We start from the raw sequence: 21,419 nt of genomic DNA, 5'->3' as shown, positions 1-21,419 counted from the left end.
GGAATTTCTGTAACTCTCAACCAACTAAAACTTCACTACTAAACGTGAAGCTGCACTCAGGAAGGTACTCAACTTAAGTGAAACGTTAGTCTAATTTCCACCAGCGACAGAAAAGATGGTTTTGTGATCAGGTTTGATGGTCAATATTTTACGCAAGGAAAGAACCGGTGAAGCCAGAGTTGTCAATTAAAAAGTTATGTTCCGATATTCATAGCTCATTGGCATTAGATTTATTTGTTCCTGCCCGATTAACCTGAACTGATTCTGGTTTTCAGACCTTATCAGCAACTAACGTTATCGTGGCTATAGTGAGCTAATACTGCCTCAAACACGGTTTGGTCTCAAATCAGCGCAACAGATAAACGACATAAAACGAAGCAGAATACCATCAACAAAACTGAACAAAATAAATAGGAGACCAGCATATGGTGAAGGAAATGCACTGCATTCACTTCTTTTCTTTCATTTCACTTCTCTTCCAAAGATCGTCATACACGAATTTAATTGAAACATAAAGTTTCCATGCCTAACAGAACTACAAACAAAGCACAAAAATCTAGCTTAACAAGCTTATTAGTTCTGCCAAGGAATCCAATCCGGTTGACTGTTTGATCTTCTTCATTGGAGCGAACCAACACCAATGTGTCTGGCAGATGCGCTAAGCCGACCAAACGCCACAAACATGGCTTGGCCGCTTGAAGGAATCACAACCCCTCAAAGAACTCGCTTAGCTCAGCATCATGGAAGCCAGGGTTGTACATGTTCCGGTCCTCTGATATCCACACTGGCAAGGGATCAGCAGACTGTAGCATGCCCTCCAGCGTGCTTGGGTCAACGCCATCCAGGTACAGAGGTTCCTGTTGGGTCATCTCTGCGACAGTGTTGGCTCCGTCCTGGCACTCGTCCCAGGAGCCCCCAGTTGCAGCCTCAACTTCCACTGGGTCGGCCTCCATCATTCTCAACAGCTCTTCAATATCAAAGCCTTCATCCTCCCAATCTGGTAAATTGGAAATGGGCTCCAATGGCTCAAAAACATCCTCTTGAGATGTGCTCCTTGAAGTGCTTGAGCCAGCTTCAGGAACAGAATCTTGTTTGCCGCAGTCAGAGATGACAGATTCCAGCACATCTTGTTGAGACCTCACTGGACTTGAAATCTCATGAGCTTGAAGCCAATTATGTGAGGAAGACGCTATGTCAGTGTGGTTAGATGTTGTGGTAGACTGGCATGATGTTGAACCACGGAGTAGAACACCTTGAGTGGCAGCTGGTACAGCCACATCAGGAATTTGTCCATCCTGCAGTGGGAAATTAGTGCGGGCCAGTGGACCATACATCGCCCTGGCTGCCTCATCGTAAGCTCGAGCCGCTGTTTCGGCAGTAGGGAACGTTCCGAGCCAGAGCCTGCTGACCCGATTCGGCTCCCGAATTTCAGCAACCCACTTGCCCCATGTCCGTTGCCTTACACCACGGAACCCACACTGTGTATTCTCAGGCCCGCCTTTCCCCTGCATACAGCCCTTCTTTGAGCCCTTTGCTGGTGGCCGCCTCGCCCGCTTTGCAGATGCTGGATCGCGCTCCAGCTGTTGGTTGACCTCTTTCCATCGCCTGATCGTCTCAGAGACTGAATTAGGCCCGTCACGAGATCTCCGAGGTCGCTTTTTCCTGCATAACAAGGAATAGCAGTTAGTACTTTGATTCTCTTCAGTAATTCATTCACCCGATTCAAGTACAAAAATCAATCAACCAAAAGTACACAATATGACAAAACCTACTACAACAAAAAGACAGCATCTCCACAGAAACGTTCAGTTCAAACGACTACCAAAACTAGGTGCCACTAACAAACCATCTCCACAGGAACAGGTGTACATTGACAAGTAATCACTTGCCTACAGACATACCATCTCCTCTACTTAACACATCTTAAACCCAAGACTGTGCAACAACTAACAGCATACAATTTCTACAAAAAAATGACTACCAGTGTTAAATCATTACATCTGCTCATTTAAAGTATTCTGAACTAAAGATTGTGTTACAACTAACCAGAAATAAATAAAAATAAAGAACCCTACAAGTCAAATTTTTTGTTAGTCATTATATCTGTTACTTATGGTCTCTTATATGCAACTTAAGAACAGTTGGAAGTTCGCAGTCAGTTTGATTGAGACCACATCCACAGAAAGTGATACCATAAACCAACAGTTAGACCACAGATCGAACAACTATTTAGAATCAACTATTCAAACGAACTGGCCAACGGTCAGCTAGAACTCAGTCATAGCTCACATGCTCTACAATAAATAGAGCAGCCAGACACGGAACGGTTCAACACACCGCAGAATAGACGCAGCCACTGGCGGCGCAGGTCCCTTGGGGTTCTGCTGCGCCCAGAGTGCATATTCATTACAGGGAAGAGCACTGCTTCCTGCTGAAACACAAACAGTTACTTGAGCTGGTTCTTCGAGCGTCATAAGCGAGGTACCCATCTCAGTCATACTTCATGTTTTTTTGTGTACGAGAGTGATCAAAGCATCATACCTATTTGTTCGACGAAAACATGACTCCGGGTATTTGCCTCTGCTCCACATGTTCTAGTTACCGAAAAGACAAGACAAACAGGTACAACACGTATCAGACACTGGATATACCAAGAAAACTGACAAACAAGACAACAATTTGACAAGAGAATACATCAAGTTAAGACCAACAGCACCAAAACAAGTTAATAACACACGTTCCCGTTATAGTTAGTACCGACTAAGTTACATAAACAACACTCCTAAACCAGGAAACAAATCGGCCCATGAACTTGCACAAATGTTTCTGTGGAGATGGAACTGGCTAAAGTTTTAACAATTTCACTGCTAGCTGCAAGTTAGGTAGCTCCTAGTAGTAGTTACTAATACACGTTCCAGTTAAGTTAAGTTAATACTGATGACTAAGCTACATAAACATTACTCGTAAACCAGGAAAGGGAACCAGCCGATGAACTCATACAAAGTTCCTGTGGAGATGGCACTGACTATCATTGACAATTTCACTGCTAGCTACAAGAACAGATCAGAACTAACACAGTAACACTTGTTCTACCAAGACCCAGACCAGACAAAGATCATAGCTGAAGTACACAAGCACCCAGTATCAACCTGAAGTACAGAAGCACCCCTAGTATCAACCTGAAGTACGGAAGCACCCCCAATTTCGGGGCCTCAAATCGATTTCACCCAAAGGATGACTCGCAACAGCACCCAACTCGAAGGACTACGACCCCGGTTCCCCAATCATCACCAATCGTAAGAAGGGACTCCGTATCCTACGCGACACCAACCAGATCTGAAACCCTAACCCCCAAATTCCTACACCAGAAGCCCCCAAACCGGCGAAACAGCACCGATCCGCCCACCCAAACCCCCGATCCCAACCTCCACACCACGAATCAGGCCAACCCCCGACGGATCGGACCTCACCCCCCACCAATTCCGAACCCTCGAAAACAGCACAACTAAACCCTAGCATAAGCAGAGCATGTTCCGGGCAAAAAGATCTCACCTTCCAGGCTGGATCGCCGGGATCTCGAAGGTGGGCGCGTACGGCAGCGCGGCGGCGGCCGCCGCCGCAGCCGCCTCCATCTGGTTCACCGTCATGGCCGATCCGAGGATCGCCGCGGCTCCGGGGCTCGCTATCTCGTCGCCGCCGATATTTTCTGCTCGCGGTGTCGAGTCGAGATCGAGTTGCGGAAGAGGGGAGAAGGAAAAGTCGGAAATCTCAGGAATCCGTGGTGCGACGCCAATTTATAGCCGGGTGGTGGACCGGGCCCACGGAACTATCTAGCTCACTCGGGCACGGTTTGGGGCGACCGGGCCCCGCGTGTCAGCGACGTGTGCGCGTGACGTAAGCGGTGCCGTGGCGCGTGCGGAAGCTTCGCGAGACTTGGTCCCGAAGCAAACTCTGCTTCCCACTTGCGGTTTTTTATTGGGTGCTGATTGGGCAGAGGCTCCTCTGGGTGGGTTCCACGTGTAGGACACGTTGGATCGTGAGATTCAGTGTGTCGTGGCTGCTGCCTGCTGGATTTGGATTGAGCTTCGGTGACTTTGTCAGGGTGACTTTGCCGTGACTTTGAGCGACTGATATGTGGACCCTTTATTATTTAGGCCTCACTTGATCCCACTTGTAAGTGACTCAAAGTCACTGACTTTAGGGGCTGGCAAAGTCACCGAAGCACTGTCCGCTGGATTTGGACTCGAGTCAGTCAGTGAGTCGTCTGCAAGAACGAAGAAGGGAGATGATCGAACTATGCCCGGAATACTTGATTAAGGTATATTTTCTTCTTCGTGTATGTTCTAGCAGTTACTATTTCCTTAAGCATCAAGGCACTTTCCTTATACAACAATATACTCTCTTTAGTACTCAAGGTATACTTTCTTCATCGTGTATGTTCTAGTTGCTTGATCATTAAGCATCAAGGCACTTTGCTCATACAAAAATAATACTTCTACAATCATACTCCATCCCTTCTTTGTGAGCGAACGTGTATTATCTAGCGAACAAGAGTTTCTAACTTAACCTACCAACCTCCGCCATGAAGTTATTACGCATGAGATCATCATCGACAACGCCATTGTCTTCCGTGGAAGCGCCATGCTCGGATCCTACACCTTACCTAACAACTCCCGTGCAAGTGGCTCATCCCATTCTATAGGTGGTGGTTTCCGTGACCATTTTCAAGTTTTGCTAATTATTAATCTTCAGTTTCATTTATCTTTGAAGCCTTTCTAGGGAATTTTGTCAAATTCGTTACATAATGGTTGACCACATGGGCGTACCCACGCTGTGCTACCATGTGTCACATGACACCGGCTAAAATCTCATTTCCCTGCTATATTCTATGCATTTGTAGCGTATGACACCCCCACCTCTAAGTGATAATTATGCGTGACTCATAAGAGGACGTCGGGTTGGTTTTGTTCTAGCTCCGCCCCATTTGAGGACGTAGCTTCATCTCATTTCGCATGACTCTCTCGTTGTAAGTTTTCGGTATTGATCATACGAGAATTATTAATTAGATGCTAATCTCCCTTCTCCACTTCAACGTCTCCGTGCTTGGTGTGCGTGATTGTGTTTCTCTCAACCTTTCTCACCTAACCTATGGATCAACTGCTTTGTCAGTCCACAATTTCATGATAAGCCTGCACATGGACAATGTGATTTCATTCTGACAATATTGTTAATTATAACTCCTCAGTTTATTGTTTAAGTTTGGACTTACGCTAGATGGATTTTGTTTAATTGATCACGCACGGTCAACCGTCTAATTTTTTTTCTAACAATTAGCTTCATCTTTTTATTCTACACAAGACTACGATGTTGTAGTAAGTCTTTTAAGTTCGACAGTTCGTAGACGAAGTTGCTGCCAACTGTGGTAATGTGATGTAAGTTCACAATGTAAATACAAGGTGAGAGAAATCCTATGTGCACATAGCTAAACACACAAACTTCAGGTCCAAGGATGCAACAAAACACTATGCTCAGGCCGGCCATACGTGGCCTCGTGGGTAACCAAACAAATTTGACAGTATGGTGTAAGTGTGCATGTAGTCGCCCAGGTTTAGTTGGGCCATTGCACTCATCTCCTTACACTCATTTTAGCCCAATTGTGTCACGTCTGATGGTGTGCCTTAGGCATGGATGGGCGCCACCGTGAGCCAAGGCGTGTGTGTGTGGGTGGCGCCAGCAGTGTGTGTGTGTGTGTGTTAAGTTAACGGGGCCCACGGGCGTGTGGGAGGTAGGGCTAAGGGCCAGCTGTGTGGCGTGGTGTGTGTGGCTACATAGGGGGATCTGCTGTAACCGGAAGTCTAAGTCTGAAGAAATAGAAACGAAGCAAACTATCTCCTTCTCTCTGCTTTGTTTTGTTTCTCCTTTCTTCCTTCACACGATTTCTGTGTGTAGATCTGATCCTCACGCTGATCATCATACCAGCAAGGGGGATATTACACTTGGTATCAGATTTAGGAGTTCCTCGGTGTTGTGCTGGGTCGTGGTGATTTTTCCCCTCCAATCTGAGTTGTTATTCCTGGGTCGGGTCGTGCTAGGAGGAGATCGATTTAGGTTGATTCTTCTCCCAGCGCTGTAAACCCTCGCCCCGGTTGCTCGATTGAGACGGCACACCACGGCGCCCGCCAAACCTTCCCTGCAGACGCAGTACATCCTCGACGCCATGGGCGACGCGAGGGACGCGACGGGTGCTGCGATCGACAAGCTCCAGAAGAGCCTCGATCTCCTCCATGGAGTTGTCGCCGGCGTCGACACGGCGCAGCATCAAATGCGTGCCCAACTGGAGCACCAGGCCGCGGCGATCGAGTCCAGCTCCACCAAGCACGATGACACGGCTCGGATCCTCCAGGCCCTTCTCGCCAAGGTGCAGCGCTTGGAGGTGAGCCCGGAGAAACGAGGTACCACGGCGGAGGAGGAACCCGATCCAGGAGGCGGCTTCGGCCGGGGAGGCGCTGGTGGCGGAGAATTTGGCGGTTCTGGTGGTGTGGGGCAAGACGGTGCGGGTGGTAGTGGATCCGGTGGCGTTGGCGGCGGGGGACTTGGAGGTACTGGAGTCGGTGGCGTTGGCGGAGCAAGCGGTGGCGGATCGGGCGGAGTTTGTGGCGGCAGGATGCACTCGTTTCACCATGAGCAGAGCGGCCGTGTGCACATGCCGAAGATGCCATTTCCGAGGTTCGATGGCGACCACCCTCGCGTATGGCGCGATAAGTGCCACGACTACTTCCGTGCCTTCAACATCAGCCCGACACTCTGGATTACCATGGCCACCTTACATATGGAGGGTAACGCTGCTCTCTGGCTTCAGTCATATAAACAGAGACACTCATTAGGACAATGGCCGCAGTTCATCTTGGCAGTAGAAGCAGAATTTGGCTCTGACGATCAAAGGCGTAGTCTCAAGGCTCTGGTTGCTCTGAAACAAAATGGCACTGTGGAGGAGTACCAAAAGGAATTCCAGGCACTTGTTTACCAGGTTTCAATGTACAACCCTCACTACGACGATCAGTATTTCATCACGCAGTTCATCCAGGGCCTCAAACCTGAATTGCGTCCGATGGTGGAAGCACAAGTGCCGGTGTCCCTGGAAAGAGCTTATCTGCTGGCTCGAGTACAACAAGAAGTGTTGGAGACAACAAAACAGAAAGGTCCACGCTATGCTGCAGCAACGCGACCTGAATCTTCCTCCGCAGGGGGCGAGGCGTCGAGGCCACCACTGAAATTGGCAACAGGAACACTCTGGAAGGATCGGCAACTCCGGGATTATCGTCGCGCCAACAATTTGTGCTTTAAGTGTGGTGACAAGTATGATCCTACACATCAATGTGCTCTCAAACCTGCTGCAGTGGTCAATGTCATGGAACAAAATGAATGCCCGATACTGCTATCTGAGGAAGTGCTGAACCTTATCGAGATGGATGACATTGCTGAGGCCAAACAGCTGAGCCTATCGATCAATGCCATGGCTGGGTCAGAGAGCTCCAACTGCCTTCGCCTTCGCGCACTGGTGGGAAATCAGGTGATGCTCATCTTGGTGGACTCGGGCAGCAGCAACGGCCTTTATAAACGCCAATATGCTGGACCGGATAAAGTGTGAAGTTACAGACGCTAAGCCAATGCCTGTTAAGGTGGCAAATGGTCAGTACATGTACACCTCCAAGATCGTACCAGCATTGTCATGGTGGTCTCATGGAGCTACATTCACTACAGCTATGCGTGTGCTCGACCTGGGTGGCTATGACGCCATCTTAGGTATGGACTGGCTCAAGCAACATAGTCCAATGGTGACTGATTGGGAAAAGAAGTTCCTCTCGTTTCCTTATGAAGGAAAACAAGTCACTCTGCACGGCGTATCAGCCAATCAACAGTCTGTCCGCGAAATTTCCGTTGAGCAGCTGGCTAAATGGACAAAGGGTAATGAGGTTTGGGCAGTAGCAATTATTCAACCACCTGATGCACACTGTAGCGCTGACAACCAGCATCCACCAGAGATCGCGGCACTATTGCAGGAGTTCAGTCCAGTGTTTGCAGAGCCAACGACACTGCCACCTCCACGACAGTATGACCACGCAATCACCTTGCAGCCAGACGCAGCCCCATTTAATGCTCGGCCATACCGTTATTCACCGGCACACAAGGACGAAATTGAGCGCCAAGTCGCCGCCATGCTACAGGCTGGGATTATTGTGCCAAGCATGTCGCCGTTCGCGTCTCCGGTCTTGCTAGTGCAGAAGAAGGACGGCACCTGGAGGTTCTGCGTGGATTACCGCCGGCTCAATGACCTCACAGTGAAGAATGTGTTTCCAATGCCGGTCATCGACGAGTTGCTCGACGAACTTGCTGGAGCTAGGATCTTCTCCAAGCTAGACCTGCGTGCCGGTTACCACCAAATCAGGGTGTTGCCGGCGGATGAGCCCAAGACCGCGTTCAAGACTCACCAGGGACATTATCAATTTCGTGTGATGCCCTTCGGTCTCTGCAACGCGCCGGCGACGTTCCAGTGTGTGATGAACACGATTCTGCAGCCATGTCTTCGCCGCTCTGTCCTAGTGTTCATGGATGACATCCTCGTGTACAGTCCTTCCATGGAGGAGCATGTGAAGCATCTGCGCGAGGTCCTTTCTATACTGAAGGCAGAAGAACTTTTCATCAAGAACAGCAAATGTTCCTTCGCGTGCGACAAACTTGAGTACCTCGGACATATTGTCTCGGGCGCCGGCGTGGCCACAGATCCAAGGAAGACTCAGGCCATGCAAGACTGGCCACAGCCCACCACTATCACCGAGTTGCGTGGCTTTCTGGGATTGACTGGGTACTACCGCAAGTTTGTTCGGAATTACGGCATTATTGCTAAGCCACTCACAAATCTCCTGAAGAAGAAAGGATTCCTCTGGGATGCCTCGGCTACGGCTGCGTTTCTCGCACTCAAAGAAGCTATGATGACCACACCAAGGTCTGCAATCGCGCCAGACTTCACGAAGCAGTTCACTGTCGAGACTGACGCCTGTGACACTGGCATAGGCGCGGTTCTGATGCAAGATCACCACCCCCTGGCTTTTCTCAGCAAGCCGTTAAGTGTGCAGCATCAACATTTATCGATATATGAGAAAGAATTTCTCGCTCTAATCATGGCCGTTGAGCGTTGGCGCCCTTATCTTCAGAGAGGAGAATTTGTGGTAAAAACTGATCATCATAGCCTCAGCTTCCTGGAGAATCAGGACCTCCAGTCCCCGCTACAGCGCAAGGCAATGGCCAGGCTCATGGGCCTTCAGTTCAAAATTCAGTATAGGAAGGGCGCAGAGAATCACGCGGCGGACGCTCTATCACGCGTTGGCCACTTACTAGCCATCCAAGCCTGCTCATCAGTGCAGCCGGCGTGGCTCCAGGAGGTGCTCAATTCGTACACCACGGACAAGGTGGCACAGGATCGTCTCGCCCAATTGGCATTGGCCAGCCCGGATGAGCATGGGTACGAGTTAAGCCAGGGACTGATTCGATTCCATGGACGCCTCTGGATCGGCGACAATGCCGCGTTGCAGACCAAGCTCATCGCCGCGCTCCACTCCAGCGCCGTGGGCGGTCACTCCGGCGCCAGCCACTTACCCGGCGCGTCAAGCGGCTCTTCGCGTGGACCGGCATGAAGACGGCGATTGAAGAATTTGTGCGCTAGACACCTGCCGGCCACGCCAAGCACACCCACTCGCACCCTGCTGGGCTGCTGCAACCACTGCCGGTTCCAGCGGGCGCGTGGCGCGACATTACGATGGACTTCATCGACGGCTTGCCGGTGTCCGATGGTTTTGACGCCATCCTGGTCGTCGTCGACCGCTTCACCAAGTACGCGCATTTCATTCCACTCCGACATCCTTACTCTGCTCCCAAGGTCGCCAGGGTCTTCGTCGACAACATCGTCAAGCTTCACGGGATGCCCCACTCGATCACATCTGATCGCGATGCCATATTCACCAGCAACTTCTGGAAGCTGTTGTTCAAGACTCTGGGCACCAAACTTCAAGATACGACAAAAGACCATCCGCAAACTGATGGACAGAGCGAGCGCGTCAATCAGTGTCTCGAGATGTTCCTTAGGTGTGCTGTGCAGGACAAACCCAAGCAATGGCGTGCCCTGCTGCCGCTCGCTGAATTATGGTACAACTCCACCTTCCATACTTCTTTGGGTTGCTCCCCATTCAAGGCTTTGTATGGACATGAACCCGATTTGGGTGCACTGCCGGTTGTCGAGGAAGATTCACCAGTGTCAGGCATGTTGATGGATCGTGCTGCTCAGATAGAGATACTGAAGCAACGACTGACTGAAGCGCAGAATAGGATGAAGATGTATGCGGATCGCAAGCGGTCCGAGCGGGAGTTCCAAGTGGGCGACATGGTGCTGCTGAAGCTTCAGCCCTATGCACAAGCATCAGTGGTAAACAGACCATACCCTAAACTTGCCTACAAATACTTTGGGCCCTATACTGTGTTGGAAAAAATTGGTCAGGTGGCTTATCGGTTGGCTTTGCCGGCTGAATCCAAAATACACAATGTGTTTCATGTATCTCAGATCAAGGAGTACCATGCCAATCATACACCAGTTTACAAGGAATTGCCAGAACCACCCGAGCTTGACACAACTGATACAACTCCAGAAAAGGTTCTTGATCGCCGGCTGGTTAAGAAAGGGAATGCTGCACTACCTCAGGTGTTGATCAAGTGGAAGAACTTGCCCGATGATGCTGCTACTTGGGAGAATTGGGAAGCACTCAAGGTTAAGTTTCCATGTGTGCTGACTTGGGGACAAGTCAGTTCTGCTGGAGAGGGTACTGTCACGTCTGATGGTGTGCCTTAGGCATGGATGGGCGCCACCGTGAGCCAAGGCGTGTGTGTGTGGGTGGCGCCAGCAGTGTGTGTGTGTGTGTGTTAAGTTAACGGGGCCCACGGGCGTGTGGGAGGTAGGGCTAAGGGCCAGCTGTGTGGCGTGGTGTGTGTGGCTACATAGGGGGATCTGCTGTAACCGGAAGTCTAAGTCTGAAGAAATAGAAACGAAGCAAACTATCTCCTTCTCTCTGCTTTGTTTTGTTTCTCCTTTCTTCCTTCACACGATTTCTGTGTGTAGATCTGATCCTCACGCTGATCATCATACCAGCAAGGGGGATATTACAAATTGGTTCTCTCGCCTCGATCCGGCAACATCGGATGTTCCTCCTGGTCTAGTTGAAACCCGAGATGAACTGAAAAAGCTTGAGCAAGACTGGAGGACGCTCATGAATCACTCGAAGACAATGGCGGGGAAGATATTGTTGATGGCTGGCGCTAGAACAGGGATCGGTTGATCATGGCGTATTGGCGTCTACTGGGGATCCCTGCGTGGGTGTTGTCCTTGTTTCTTTTTGTTGTGAGCGGTGGTGGTTTTTATTTTTCCTATCTTTTTCTTTTGTTGAACTGGTTTTTCTAGGTGTATAAATTGTTGTGTTTGTCTTGCTTTCATAAAAAAGCCAGGCCCCTCTTGAGGGGGTCTTGTATCTAAAATAACTAAGGTTTAAAATAATGCGCTAAAAGAAATAACGGTGGCATCCTTCAAATGCTATATTGTGCTAGTAGTGTGCTATATTTTAAATATCATTTTGAAAAAATAGATATAGTCTAAAAATAAAAGATTCTAATACAAAAGTGAGAGATTCATACATGCATAACCACATATAAAAATAGTTCTCTATTTTTTTAAAGCCTAAAATTAATATTTCACGTGGCAATGTCATACTGTAGTATAAATTATTCATTAAGAATTATCAGTATTACTGATATTATCTCTAGATTCAGAAGAGGAATCAATAGATTGACGTTCATCACCACAACAAACAAAAAGAAATTTCTTCTTTTCTTAACAATAAAAACTCAAACCTTGTACTAATATGTTGTAAAAAATAGCGAGCTAACGGTATAATGTTTTAGCGCGATATAACATGCTATTTCATAAATAGCGTCATAGCGAGTAAAATTAGTAAAATTTAGTTTGAATTGTCAAAATATGCTATAGCGCATTATTAACGAAGAAATAGCCGAAAAGTGCTTTTGGCTCCCGAGCTCCAGTGCTCTCGCCATTTTAAAAAATTAAAAAATGTTTATTAGTTATCAAAAAATCTGAAAAATAATTATGTAGATTGTGAGTGATACATCTCACAATCATGAAAATCTCCAACCCAAAATTCTTTTTTACTTTGTGCTAGACAAAAATAACAAAATCTGACATGTTTTTGGAGATTTGAAAATGACTCTGCACTTTTATCTTTTTTTGTGTAGCTTAAAATATAAAGTATTTGAAATTGATATTCTACACATTTGTGGGATACATTATTGGCTACATGTAGATTTGTTTCAAAAAAAATTAAAACGTAAATATGATTTGTAATTTTTTTTAAAACGAGATCACTGGGTACCCGTGTGTACCGAATCTCTGTCCAAAAACCTTGAAAATAACCCGAGACGAACTCGTTCCACGCCGAGTCGGGTCCGACCTCGATGCAAGAGGGCCTGCCCTCCGCCTAAACATCAGACTAAGCGGCCGCCACGGCGCCACCGTTCCCAAATCGATACTACCTAGGTTTCCAAATCGAAAACCCACCAGCGAACCTCGGATCGATCTCGCTGCAGCGCAGAAGGCGATGGCCGGCGAAGAGGGTCACCTGGGCACCGCGCCGTTGGCGTCCGTCGTCGCAGCAGAGGCAGATGCGGCGGCGCCGGCCCAAGGCGCCAAGTCGACGGTGGCGGAGCAGAGCAGGACGTACCGGATGCCGCCGAAGGTGGTCGAAGAACTCCTTTCCTTCGAGCACAAACCCACCCCGCTTTGGGGCGACGACGACGATTCCGAGCACAAGGAGATGTGGAATGGGGCGGTCGACTTTTTCAACCAGCTGAAGAAGGAGCTCGCCGTGTCCCAGGCCAAGCTGCGAGAGGAGCAAGAGACGAAGGGCTTCGTGGAGCTCGACGACGAATACTACGACGAGGTGGCTAAGCGATCACAAGCCAGCCTTGAGGACTATCTCGAAGCCAAAGCCGACCTTGATGCTTTCGTGGAAAAGTTAAACCGCGCGCGACGAAGAGGATAGAGACGAGGAGTCTAACGGAGGCATGAAGATAGAGAGAAAGGACTGAACAGAGGATTCGGCATCACAACGTGCACCACGCCATATCGATCTATGTTACGATCTGCTCTACTGTCTATGGTGCTGCTTAACTTTTACTGGCTGCTTCATGAGGTAGATCATGAATGAGATTCGATTATGGCCTGAATGGGCTCATAACATTTATTTGATTCCTTTATTCATCAGACAAGCCGGTAACGAATTTGGATTCAGTTAACTTCTGGACTGTTTCTGTTTTGTCGTCTGCCATCTAGCTTGAAATTGAAGCTTTTCCATATTCACATGATGAGAGTGGATTTGGTGATCGGGTGTATACGTGAGCACGCGCTCATCACCGTTGGATTTGGTCTACCACCGTTGGATTGTACCTCTCACTAACGGCCACTACACGGCTGCCCATTTCCGTTTTTTGTGCGGGAAAAGCTGTACGTGGACCCCACACTATCATCTCATCTTCCTTTCCCAATCTCCCCAATCCCATCACGAGCGGGGCACCACCAGGTTCGGACTCGTACGAGCAGCTGGAGGTGGCCCGCAAGATCACCGCCGTGGCCGTGGCCGCTCGCGCCTGCCGCCTGGAGCACGAGGCCGCCCGCCTCCGCCAGAAGCTGGCCGCCAAGGACCGCCTCGCAGCCGAGCTCGCCGAGAGGGCAGGCGCGCTCGACCGAGCTCTCCGCTGTGGCGGACCACACTAGAGCACGCCGGTGGCATCCCTGCAGCTGGAGCACGTCCTGCTATGCGCGGACAGCATGGGCGGCTTGGACGCCGGCCTCCGCGGCTCTCCCCATATCCTTGATTCCTGCGCCATGGTGGCACATCCCGGAGTAACGACAGCACTGACCTCGGGCGGCGCGGTCGGCAATGTAGAGGAGCGGCGTCCGCGGGGAAGCACCATGAGGAGAGGAGGAGGCCGCGGCCAGGGGCACAGAGGTAGGCGCCGCGGCAGGTGGAGGGGCCGGTGTGGCGGCTCGCAGGTGCGAGTGCTTTGGCGGCGGGCCCTCTCCCGGACCTCCATGGGACGCGACGGCGAGGAGCGGTCGCTCTGGCCCGGCGGCTTCCTTCCCAACCTCGACCACCTCCTTCCGGTCGACGCCAGAGACGCCCTTCAATGCTCCAGCTGAGATCCGCCCGAGCGATTAATGAGCAATTACTGAGAGATCCGCCCGAGCTGAGATCCTTTGCCTCGATTTCTCTTCAGTACCGGTCAGCCGGTCAAGCACAGGGGCGAGTCCATGGGGCGGTTCTATTTTTTCGTTTTCTTTCTTAGGCGTGCGGATGAGATCGTGAGGTAGACTTTACTTTACGCTCGTTTCCACCAAACAAACAACATGACACACGGTGTTAGACACGTGTCAGTCTGGGACCGCGTGCTCACGTATACACCTGGTCACCAGGCTTCTTTTGTTCACATGATCCGTTTGAAACACATTATATGATATCTATAACAACAATATATGATGTGAGAGAAAATATATATGAGATCAGACATCCACTATTGTTTTGGTTCCTTTAGTTTATTTTATACACGATAACCACTTTTTTGTAGATGGTTCTAAGACCAGTAATATGAAGTTGTGAGATGATCATGTTAGTGAAACACATATTAAAATATTATATTACTTGAGGTGAACTTTTTGACTGTTAAATTATTAGGCAATTTGAGAGTGAGTTTAATTACCAAAAGCAACATCGCATTAGCAATAGCCAATATCTGACTTAACCACATGAGTAAGACTGAGTACATCTAACAGATCTGCACATGAAACAAGAACTAGTGCAGTGTAAGAGAGGATGGGCACGTACATTGCGATCGGGAAGGTCGTCACACCAGCTTCATTGTTGAGGTCACCCATGGTGTTGTCGGGGTTGCCAAATCCACAGAGGCCGGTGATAAAGCAGCAAGTCGTCAAAGAGGAAGTAAGCCGGCGATGAAGAACTCGAACAACATTGAGCAACTGCGTTGAGTCGCTCCCTAAAAATCTTATCACCCTTCCCCCGGTTCAACCGACGGGGTTTCGAAGGCTTGCTCTTCCGGACGGTGGTGCACACAGTTGTCGGGATGGGAAAGACCAGAGAATGGCGCATTAAAAGGAACCCACAACAAGCGAGAGACTGAGAGAGGAGTGGTCGAGCACACAACCATATACAAATATTGAGTTGAAACTTACCAATGCAATTTTTTTTATCAAATAACATGACTATTTGCTTCAATTTTTAAATGAGAAAATTAAAAAGGTAAGATTTAGAACTTGCTCCAGTGTTGATATCAATGGGAATAATATTTTGAGGCCAACCACAGTGGCTAGAAAAATGGATATAGTAGATACAATGTCAGATTTTTTTTTATTTAAAGGCTTGAGTGAGTAAGGAGTTGTCACCTCTTGTTGACAACTCGCCTACCATATATGGCGTTGTAACTATATCATAACGTTGGGACCGAACCGATATGTGAGGAGGCATGAGAAGTGATCAGGAGGCGGCAATCACAAAACCCATCTAGGGTTAAATTTCCCTCGTCGGCGACGCTGCCGGTCCACTCCATCTTCGTTGGTCTTGGGGACTTGGAGGTGTGGCAAACCACGATCCCTCGCCGGTGGGGGTTTCCGTTCTTTCTTTAGACTATTTTTCATTGTTTTATCCAGGATGGTGAAGCAGTGGCTACATCCTCAAGTCAGAATAAGGTCCTCCAGTCTTGCCCCTCGATCTAGTGGTGCGTCTAGTGCCAACAGAAGACACGTGAAGTCGTGTGCCCGACAGATCTCCTATGATTCGATCGGTTTGCATGTTCGTTGATGTGGTTTTAGATTAGTCTCTTCCGATCTACGATTGTCATTATTGACGATTGTTGTTGCTCTGACGCTGGTACTTTAGGGTATTAACACAACAACATCCCATATATCTACCACAACAAACTCTCCAACAACAATCATTGCCCGACTTCGTGATAGAGACGCGAGGACAACGACACACCTTCCGCAGTTTTGCTCGCGCTAGTGTATGCAGTCACTCCGATCGAGAAAGATTGACGCGAGTGGTGTCCATGACTAGCTTATGTACATGCACATGCCAGCGTCGATTTAAGATGATCAGATGGAGTAGATCAATAATATCGTAATTTAATGTTACATATGTTGCTATTTTGTATAAAACTTTAATTAAAATTTAAAAATGTTTGACTTCGAAAAAAATACACTTATTCCCGGAGGAGGGAGGGAGTACATATCCCTATGGTCTGTGCTTGAAATAATTAATAATTAAACAAAATTAGGTATGGAGGCCACCTCAATCCCTTTGACGTGCTACGGCCGCAATGATTTGCTCACCTGACGCCGTCAGCTTCGGGAGGAAAAAGCTAAGCGCTCTACCAGAAACACCCGGTCCATGAACCCACCCACATGGTCACGAATCTTAACGCGCGCTATACCGGCCTAGATATCCCAGAGTCCATACACCGCGTGCACGGCCTAGATATCCGCAGCACCGCCGCACGACCCGCCACTGGAAAGCGTAGATAGAGTAGAGTCCGGTAGGTCGCGGGCAGGCTCTCCCACCTCACCTCCATCTCCCCCGATTCCGGCGATCCAAGCCGAATCCGTGCGGCTCGAGGCGGATTTGGGGGGCGGGGAGGAGCAGAGGAGGCCAGGAGGGGAGATGGACCAGGTGCTGAACAAGGTGGGGAGCTACTGGTTCAGCAAGAGGGCCAGCAAGGAGATCGACTCCATCGGCGACGACCTCAACGTACGCGCTCCAATCCTTTTCGAATCTTTGGCCTACATTGCGTTTCTATTAGGGAAGGTTTCCTGCTGTTTGCGCCGGCGCTTATAGCCTGAAAAGTGGGAATGGGCTAAACTATATTGAGGATTATTCGCTTGGGTTTGCCATGCGATTTTAGATGCCCAGATGTCATCTGTGCGCTGTGTTAGACTGGTTCATGTTCTTGCGAGCTGTTGCGGAAGTAGGATTCCATCTGAATTGCTTGAGGATTTTCAGCTGGTAGATTGCTTAGTCCCAAGTACTGTATTAATTGTCACAGTTCACCAACGAGCTTTCAATACTCCAAATAGATCGGGTTTACAAGGAAAGATGTAATTTAGCAGGAACCATGTAATTCTACCTGTAGCCCCGCGTGGGTGGTCGATTTAAGTTAGGTTCTACAATATGCTCATGCGATTTAAGTTTCGGCCTACAGGCTTCCAAGTTCCAACACAATTACAGACAATATAGTTTGTGCAACTCCATGACTACACACTTGACCTCTCCGCTAGCAATGAATTTGTCTCTCTGTACAAAACATTACCTATGAAGGTGTGCAAGATTATTTACCAAATACACTCCCAGCTGGCAGTAGGCGACTTCTAATGTTCTTTACTTGCTGACCTCAAATTGTATCTGATTCGTAAATATACTGAATAGGCTAGAAAATTCAGACATTTTTTAGTTACGAATCTACTTGCGCCAGTCTGATGGGCCAGCTTAAAGATACTAAATGTAGTGGTTGCATCATCTGCTGGCCCTTTTTGGCAAGCATGTCTAGTAGTAGTAGTAACAATCTTTGGCTAGTAACTTCATAATTCCTAGTTGACCGAGTAAAATCTTTGAAACTATGGTAGTATATCCTACTCATAACCCTCCACAACTATTCATTACTGCATGGTATTTGCTGTAAAAAGGAGGGGCTGTACTGATGAGAGGCATGCTTGTAAATCCACGGTAGGGCTGTAAAATGGATATGATGGTCTGGTTATACTTATATCTACTGGACAGAAAAATGTAGTAGCTGTGGTAGAAACTGATTGCTCATGGCCTGTGGTGGTGGTAGGAAGATAGAGGAAGATGTAGAAACATATCGTAGCTATTCATATCCATTACCAGGAGACTGTGTGCATACGTTGGTCTATTACTGACACTGATTGCGCTCTGCTGAGTTCTGTGACTGGAGCTTCTTAAATTTTCTCTTCTGTTGATTTAGCCTAACACACAAGCACGACTCATGTGATGTATTCCTCTTTTACTCCTAACTTCACTCCTAATAGATAATTCTAATTTTGTGATGTAGCACTGAAATTTATACCAATTAGATTTTAGATACTTAACATATGCTTTAATTAAATACTTTTAGTTGAAAATTCATATGTCTATTAAAACCCTGCTTATTATTTGACGAACAGAGATCTAAAAACACATATCTATGACAACCTACAAATACTTTCGGAGTACTGTATTCAGAAAACTCTGCAGCAAAAAGCGCAAGGTTGATAATACTAGTTATCTCTGTTATACTCTGCCGTCAGGTTTTCAGCATCGAAAGATCTTATTTTTCCAATAATGTGTTTTACGGGTTCTTTAATATTGTTGTAATATCAAGATAAATATACTAGTAAAATGTTTGCCACCTTTTATGATGTAAACCAAAGATCTATATGCAGTTCTAGCTTCTAACATGCTATTATTTACGTAATGAATCCAGTCGGTCTCTTCCAGCATCGGTGGGGGAGCTAAATGGATGGTGAACAAAATCAAAGGTATGACATTTCTATTCTGTATTTTTAATGGCAAACATTGCTGTAGCAAATACCTGCACCACCTGATAAACTGTACATGTACTGCTGGTACAATATGTCAGCAGTATTTAGAACTTCACCATTATAAGTATGACACAATATATTGCGTACTTCTGATGAAGCTCATTAATTAATACACATTGGTATGTGGTACGCGGATGAAAAATAACAAGTTCTGTTTCCACGTTATATCGAATGTAGCTTCTTGAATGTGTGATTTACATGAAATAAGTTAAATTATGTACTTCAAACCGTCACATACTGATGGTTGGGGTTTATTAAATTGCAAAGGAGGAAGCTGATCTTTAAATTTCAAGTATTTCTGAAAGCTATTGTAAAATGTTGACCTATTACTATCTATCATTTCAGGTTCTAATAAGAGAAAAACAGCTTATACTCAAATGACCATTGTCTTATTAAGTACCTTGAAAATATATCACTTACCAGTAATAAAACATGAGTAATAATAATTAGGGGTGTGCAAAATTGACACCGGTGGAAACAGTTTCAAACCGGCCAGTGAAGGTAGTTCATTTCCTTTCACAAATCTAATCTCCACCTCCATTTTAGTACTGTACAAAAAATTGCACTAAGCTCAAGTCAGCTAAACCATGAAACCATTTTCCCCACCCCTAATAATAATACCAGATTATTCATTATTCTGTAAGGGGCCACATTTGCTAGTTTTTGGAGCTGTGCAAGGTTTTGACGAGCGAACTAGTGATGCATTGAAGGAAAATATCCACTCTTATTTCCTAATCCTGTAGTATTCTAGTACTTCAGTTAATGCCTGTTCCCTTTTTGTGATAACCTGAAATGTGGGGCATCGATTTAATTGTATTGAATAGAAACGAAAGGTACTATCATGAATTGAAGATGAAATGCGTGTCAATATCATCTTGAAACTAAATCGATGATAGTACTGTTCCCAGTTGTTTGCGCTGTTTTGTTTGTTCAAATGGGCATCAATTTCAGGTGACATATTTTGGTTGCTCAAAACGACTCAGATCCATGTAAAGTAATTCTTAGTAAGGATCCATCTGCATCATGACTTGTGAGGAAGATGTTACACTAGAAAGTACCATGTTATATTGGCATGTGGATTGAGTTGATGGTCTTACTCTGGCTCCCCACCTGTTTATAGGCAAAAACTAGTTGTTTTGTTCCTTTGTCTCTATCTGTTCATCTTGTAACAAAAAATGCTTCTCATGCACGTGCAAAACTTTCGGATGTTCTCTAGAAAAGGCCGAATTTCTAATTTTAACTGATTTTTTCTTATACTGACCTGTGTGCAACATGTCTTGGTCGTAGGGAAGCTGCAGAAAGCATTACCAGATCTTCTCAAAGAATATGACATGCCAGCAGGCCTCTTCCCAAGGGATACAACTAATTATGAGTTCAATGAAGAGACAAAGAAGCTGATAGTGTACATCCCTTCAGCTTGCGACGTCGGGTACAAGGACTCATCAGTGGTGCGGTTCTTCACTTGTGTGACTGGCTACCTTGAGAAGGGAAAGCTTTCTGATATCGAGGGCATGAAGACCAAGGTGCTTGTATGGACCAAGGTGACCTCCATCAAGACCGAGGGCTCAAAGGTCCATTTCACTGCTGGCATGAAGAAGACCCGCAGCCGCGATGCGTATGAGGTCGTCAGAGATGGTATCATCATAGACAAGTTCTAGAGCACACCTGGCCTGACGGATGAGCATACCTGGCCTGACAGATGCAATGTAATTACTTAGATGATGCTTTCCCTCCTAGCTTATGTCAAAATCTAGTGTGCTATCGGCCTATAATCAATGGTGGTGGGATACACTTTGATCTCGTGACTGTTCCTGTATCTTAAAATATTGGCGATTATTCTCTGTGATTCTGATTCTTCTATCAAACCAAAGGGGTCGTCAGGCCACAATATATGAGCCGGTTTTTCATTCTGACTGTTAAACTTAGTTGTGCGGTTGGAGTCTGAAACCGTCTCAACTTGCCAGAAGACTTGCATTGTGAGTTTGTGATACAAAGAGGTTCTGAACGAGAATTCTGTTTCTTTCAGAAAATGTGGTACCGAGCTCGCGGAGCTCCTTGGTCTGGTGGAGGTGGCGGTGGTGGTTTGTGTGTGGCGGTGGCGCCGCTTCTGCACATGAGGTGTGTCTGCGGACTGCGGGCTGACAACGTTTTTCGATCTTCGTCTCGCTGTCCGGCCGCGTGAGGGTGTGGTGGTTCGTTTGCTCCGGGCGAAAGCCTGACCGCGCGGCGTCTGTGGATGTCGCTGTCCTTCTATGTCGCTGTCCTTCTTGGGGGGCGGTCGTGGAGCTCTACGACCTTCGCTGCCTCGGGTTCACGTCTTCGGGTGAAAGCCTTGATCCTATGGGATCGGACGACGGCGTCGATTCTTCGTCGTGTCCCCTCTTGAGGGCGTCGTCTTGAAGGTGGTGACCCCCTTCGCGCACTCCGGCGGGATAGGCACACATGGCTTCTGGGTTGGCAGGAGGTCAACCGGAGGTCCGGGTGTTCCGGGTAGAGTCTTGTGAGGCAACGACGATGGTGGTGACCAAGGTTTGGTTGCGGCAAGGTCATATTAGTCGGCTTCGTTCCGGCGTGTTCGAATGTCTTCGTGGTGATCCTTCTTGCTGTGAAGTCGAAGCCACCCTCGGGCAGTGTACGATGACCT

General features: G+C 47.5%; 2 protein-coding genes across 5 annotated transcripts; one reads left to right on the top strand and one right to left on the bottom strand.

Moving 5' to 3' along the window:
* Positions 1-426: 426 nt before the first annotated feature.
* On the bottom strand, positions 427-3,776 carry LOC127311981 (dehydration-responsive element-binding protein 2B). 4 transcript variants are annotated; one of them, XM_071819691.1, is made up of 4 exons: positions 3,553-3,776; positions 2,542-2,594; positions 2,338-2,431; positions 427-1,662 (listed from the first exon to the last, which is right to left on the bottom strand). In XM_071819691.1, exons 1-4 carry the CDS (start codon positions 3,645-3,647, stop codon positions 705-707), a joined length of 1,200 nt encoding a protein of 399 aa, XP_071675792.1. In that variant the 5' UTR covers positions 3,648-3,776; the 3' UTR covers positions 427-704. The 4 variants fall into 4 exon arrangements, with proteins under 4 accessions (XP_071675792.1, XP_051198418.1, XP_051198427.1 ...); XM_051342458.2 differs by having other exon boundaries at positions 2,338-2,428; XM_051342467.2 differs by lacking the exon at positions 2,338-2,431 and having other exon boundaries at positions 3,553-3,769.
* A 12,914-nt stretch (positions 3,777-16,690) lies between these two features.
* Positions 16,691-20,682, top strand: LOC127311946 (uncharacterized protein At5g01610). Its single transcript, XM_051342435.2, has 3 exons — positions 16,691-16,928; positions 18,658-18,712; positions 20,063-20,682. The coding sequence occupies exons 1-3, from the start codon at positions 16,842-16,844 to the stop codon at positions 20,431-20,433; spliced, it is 513 nt and encodes a 170-aa protein (XP_051198395.1). The 5' UTR covers positions 16,691-16,841; the 3' UTR covers positions 20,434-20,682.
* The last annotated feature ends 737 nt before the right edge of the window (positions 20,683-21,419 follow it).

This window comes from Lolium perenne, chromosome 1 (genome assembly GCF_019359855.2).
Source record: "Lolium perenne isolate Kyuss_39 chromosome 1, Kyuss_2.0, whole genome shotgun sequence".
Taxonomy (NCBI): Eukaryota; Viridiplantae; Streptophyta; class Magnoliopsida; order Poales; family Poaceae; genus Lolium; species Lolium perenne.
The sequence above is the reverse complement of the archived record's forward strand: the minus strand, read 5'-3'. Positions and strand labels throughout refer to the sequence as shown.

Coding starts and splice junctions, on each gene's coding strand:
- LOC127311981 (XM_071819691.1), bottom strand. CDS start 3,647: ATGACGGTGAACCAGATGGAGGCGGCTGCGGCGGCGGCCGCCGCCGCG. Junction 2,595..3,552: donor CCGGCGATCCAGCCTGGAAG/GTGAGATCTTTT, acceptor TTCGGTAACTAG/AACATGTGGAGCAGAGGCAA. Junction 2,432..2,541: donor TGTTTTCGTCGAACAAATAG/GTATGATGCTTT, acceptor TTTGTGTTTCAG/CAGGAAGCAGTGCTCTTCCC.
- LOC127311946 (XM_051342435.2), top strand. CDS start 16,842: ATGGACCAGGTGCTGAACAAGGTGGGGAGCTACTGGTTCAGCAAGAGG. Junction 16,929..18,657: donor CCATCGGCGACGACCTCAAC/GTACGCGCTCCA, acceptor TAATGAATCCAG/TCGGTCTCTTCCAGCATCGG. Junction 18,713..20,062: donor GATGGTGAACAAAATCAAAG/GTATGACATTTC, acceptor TCTTGGTCGTAG/GGAAGCTGCAGAAAGCATTA.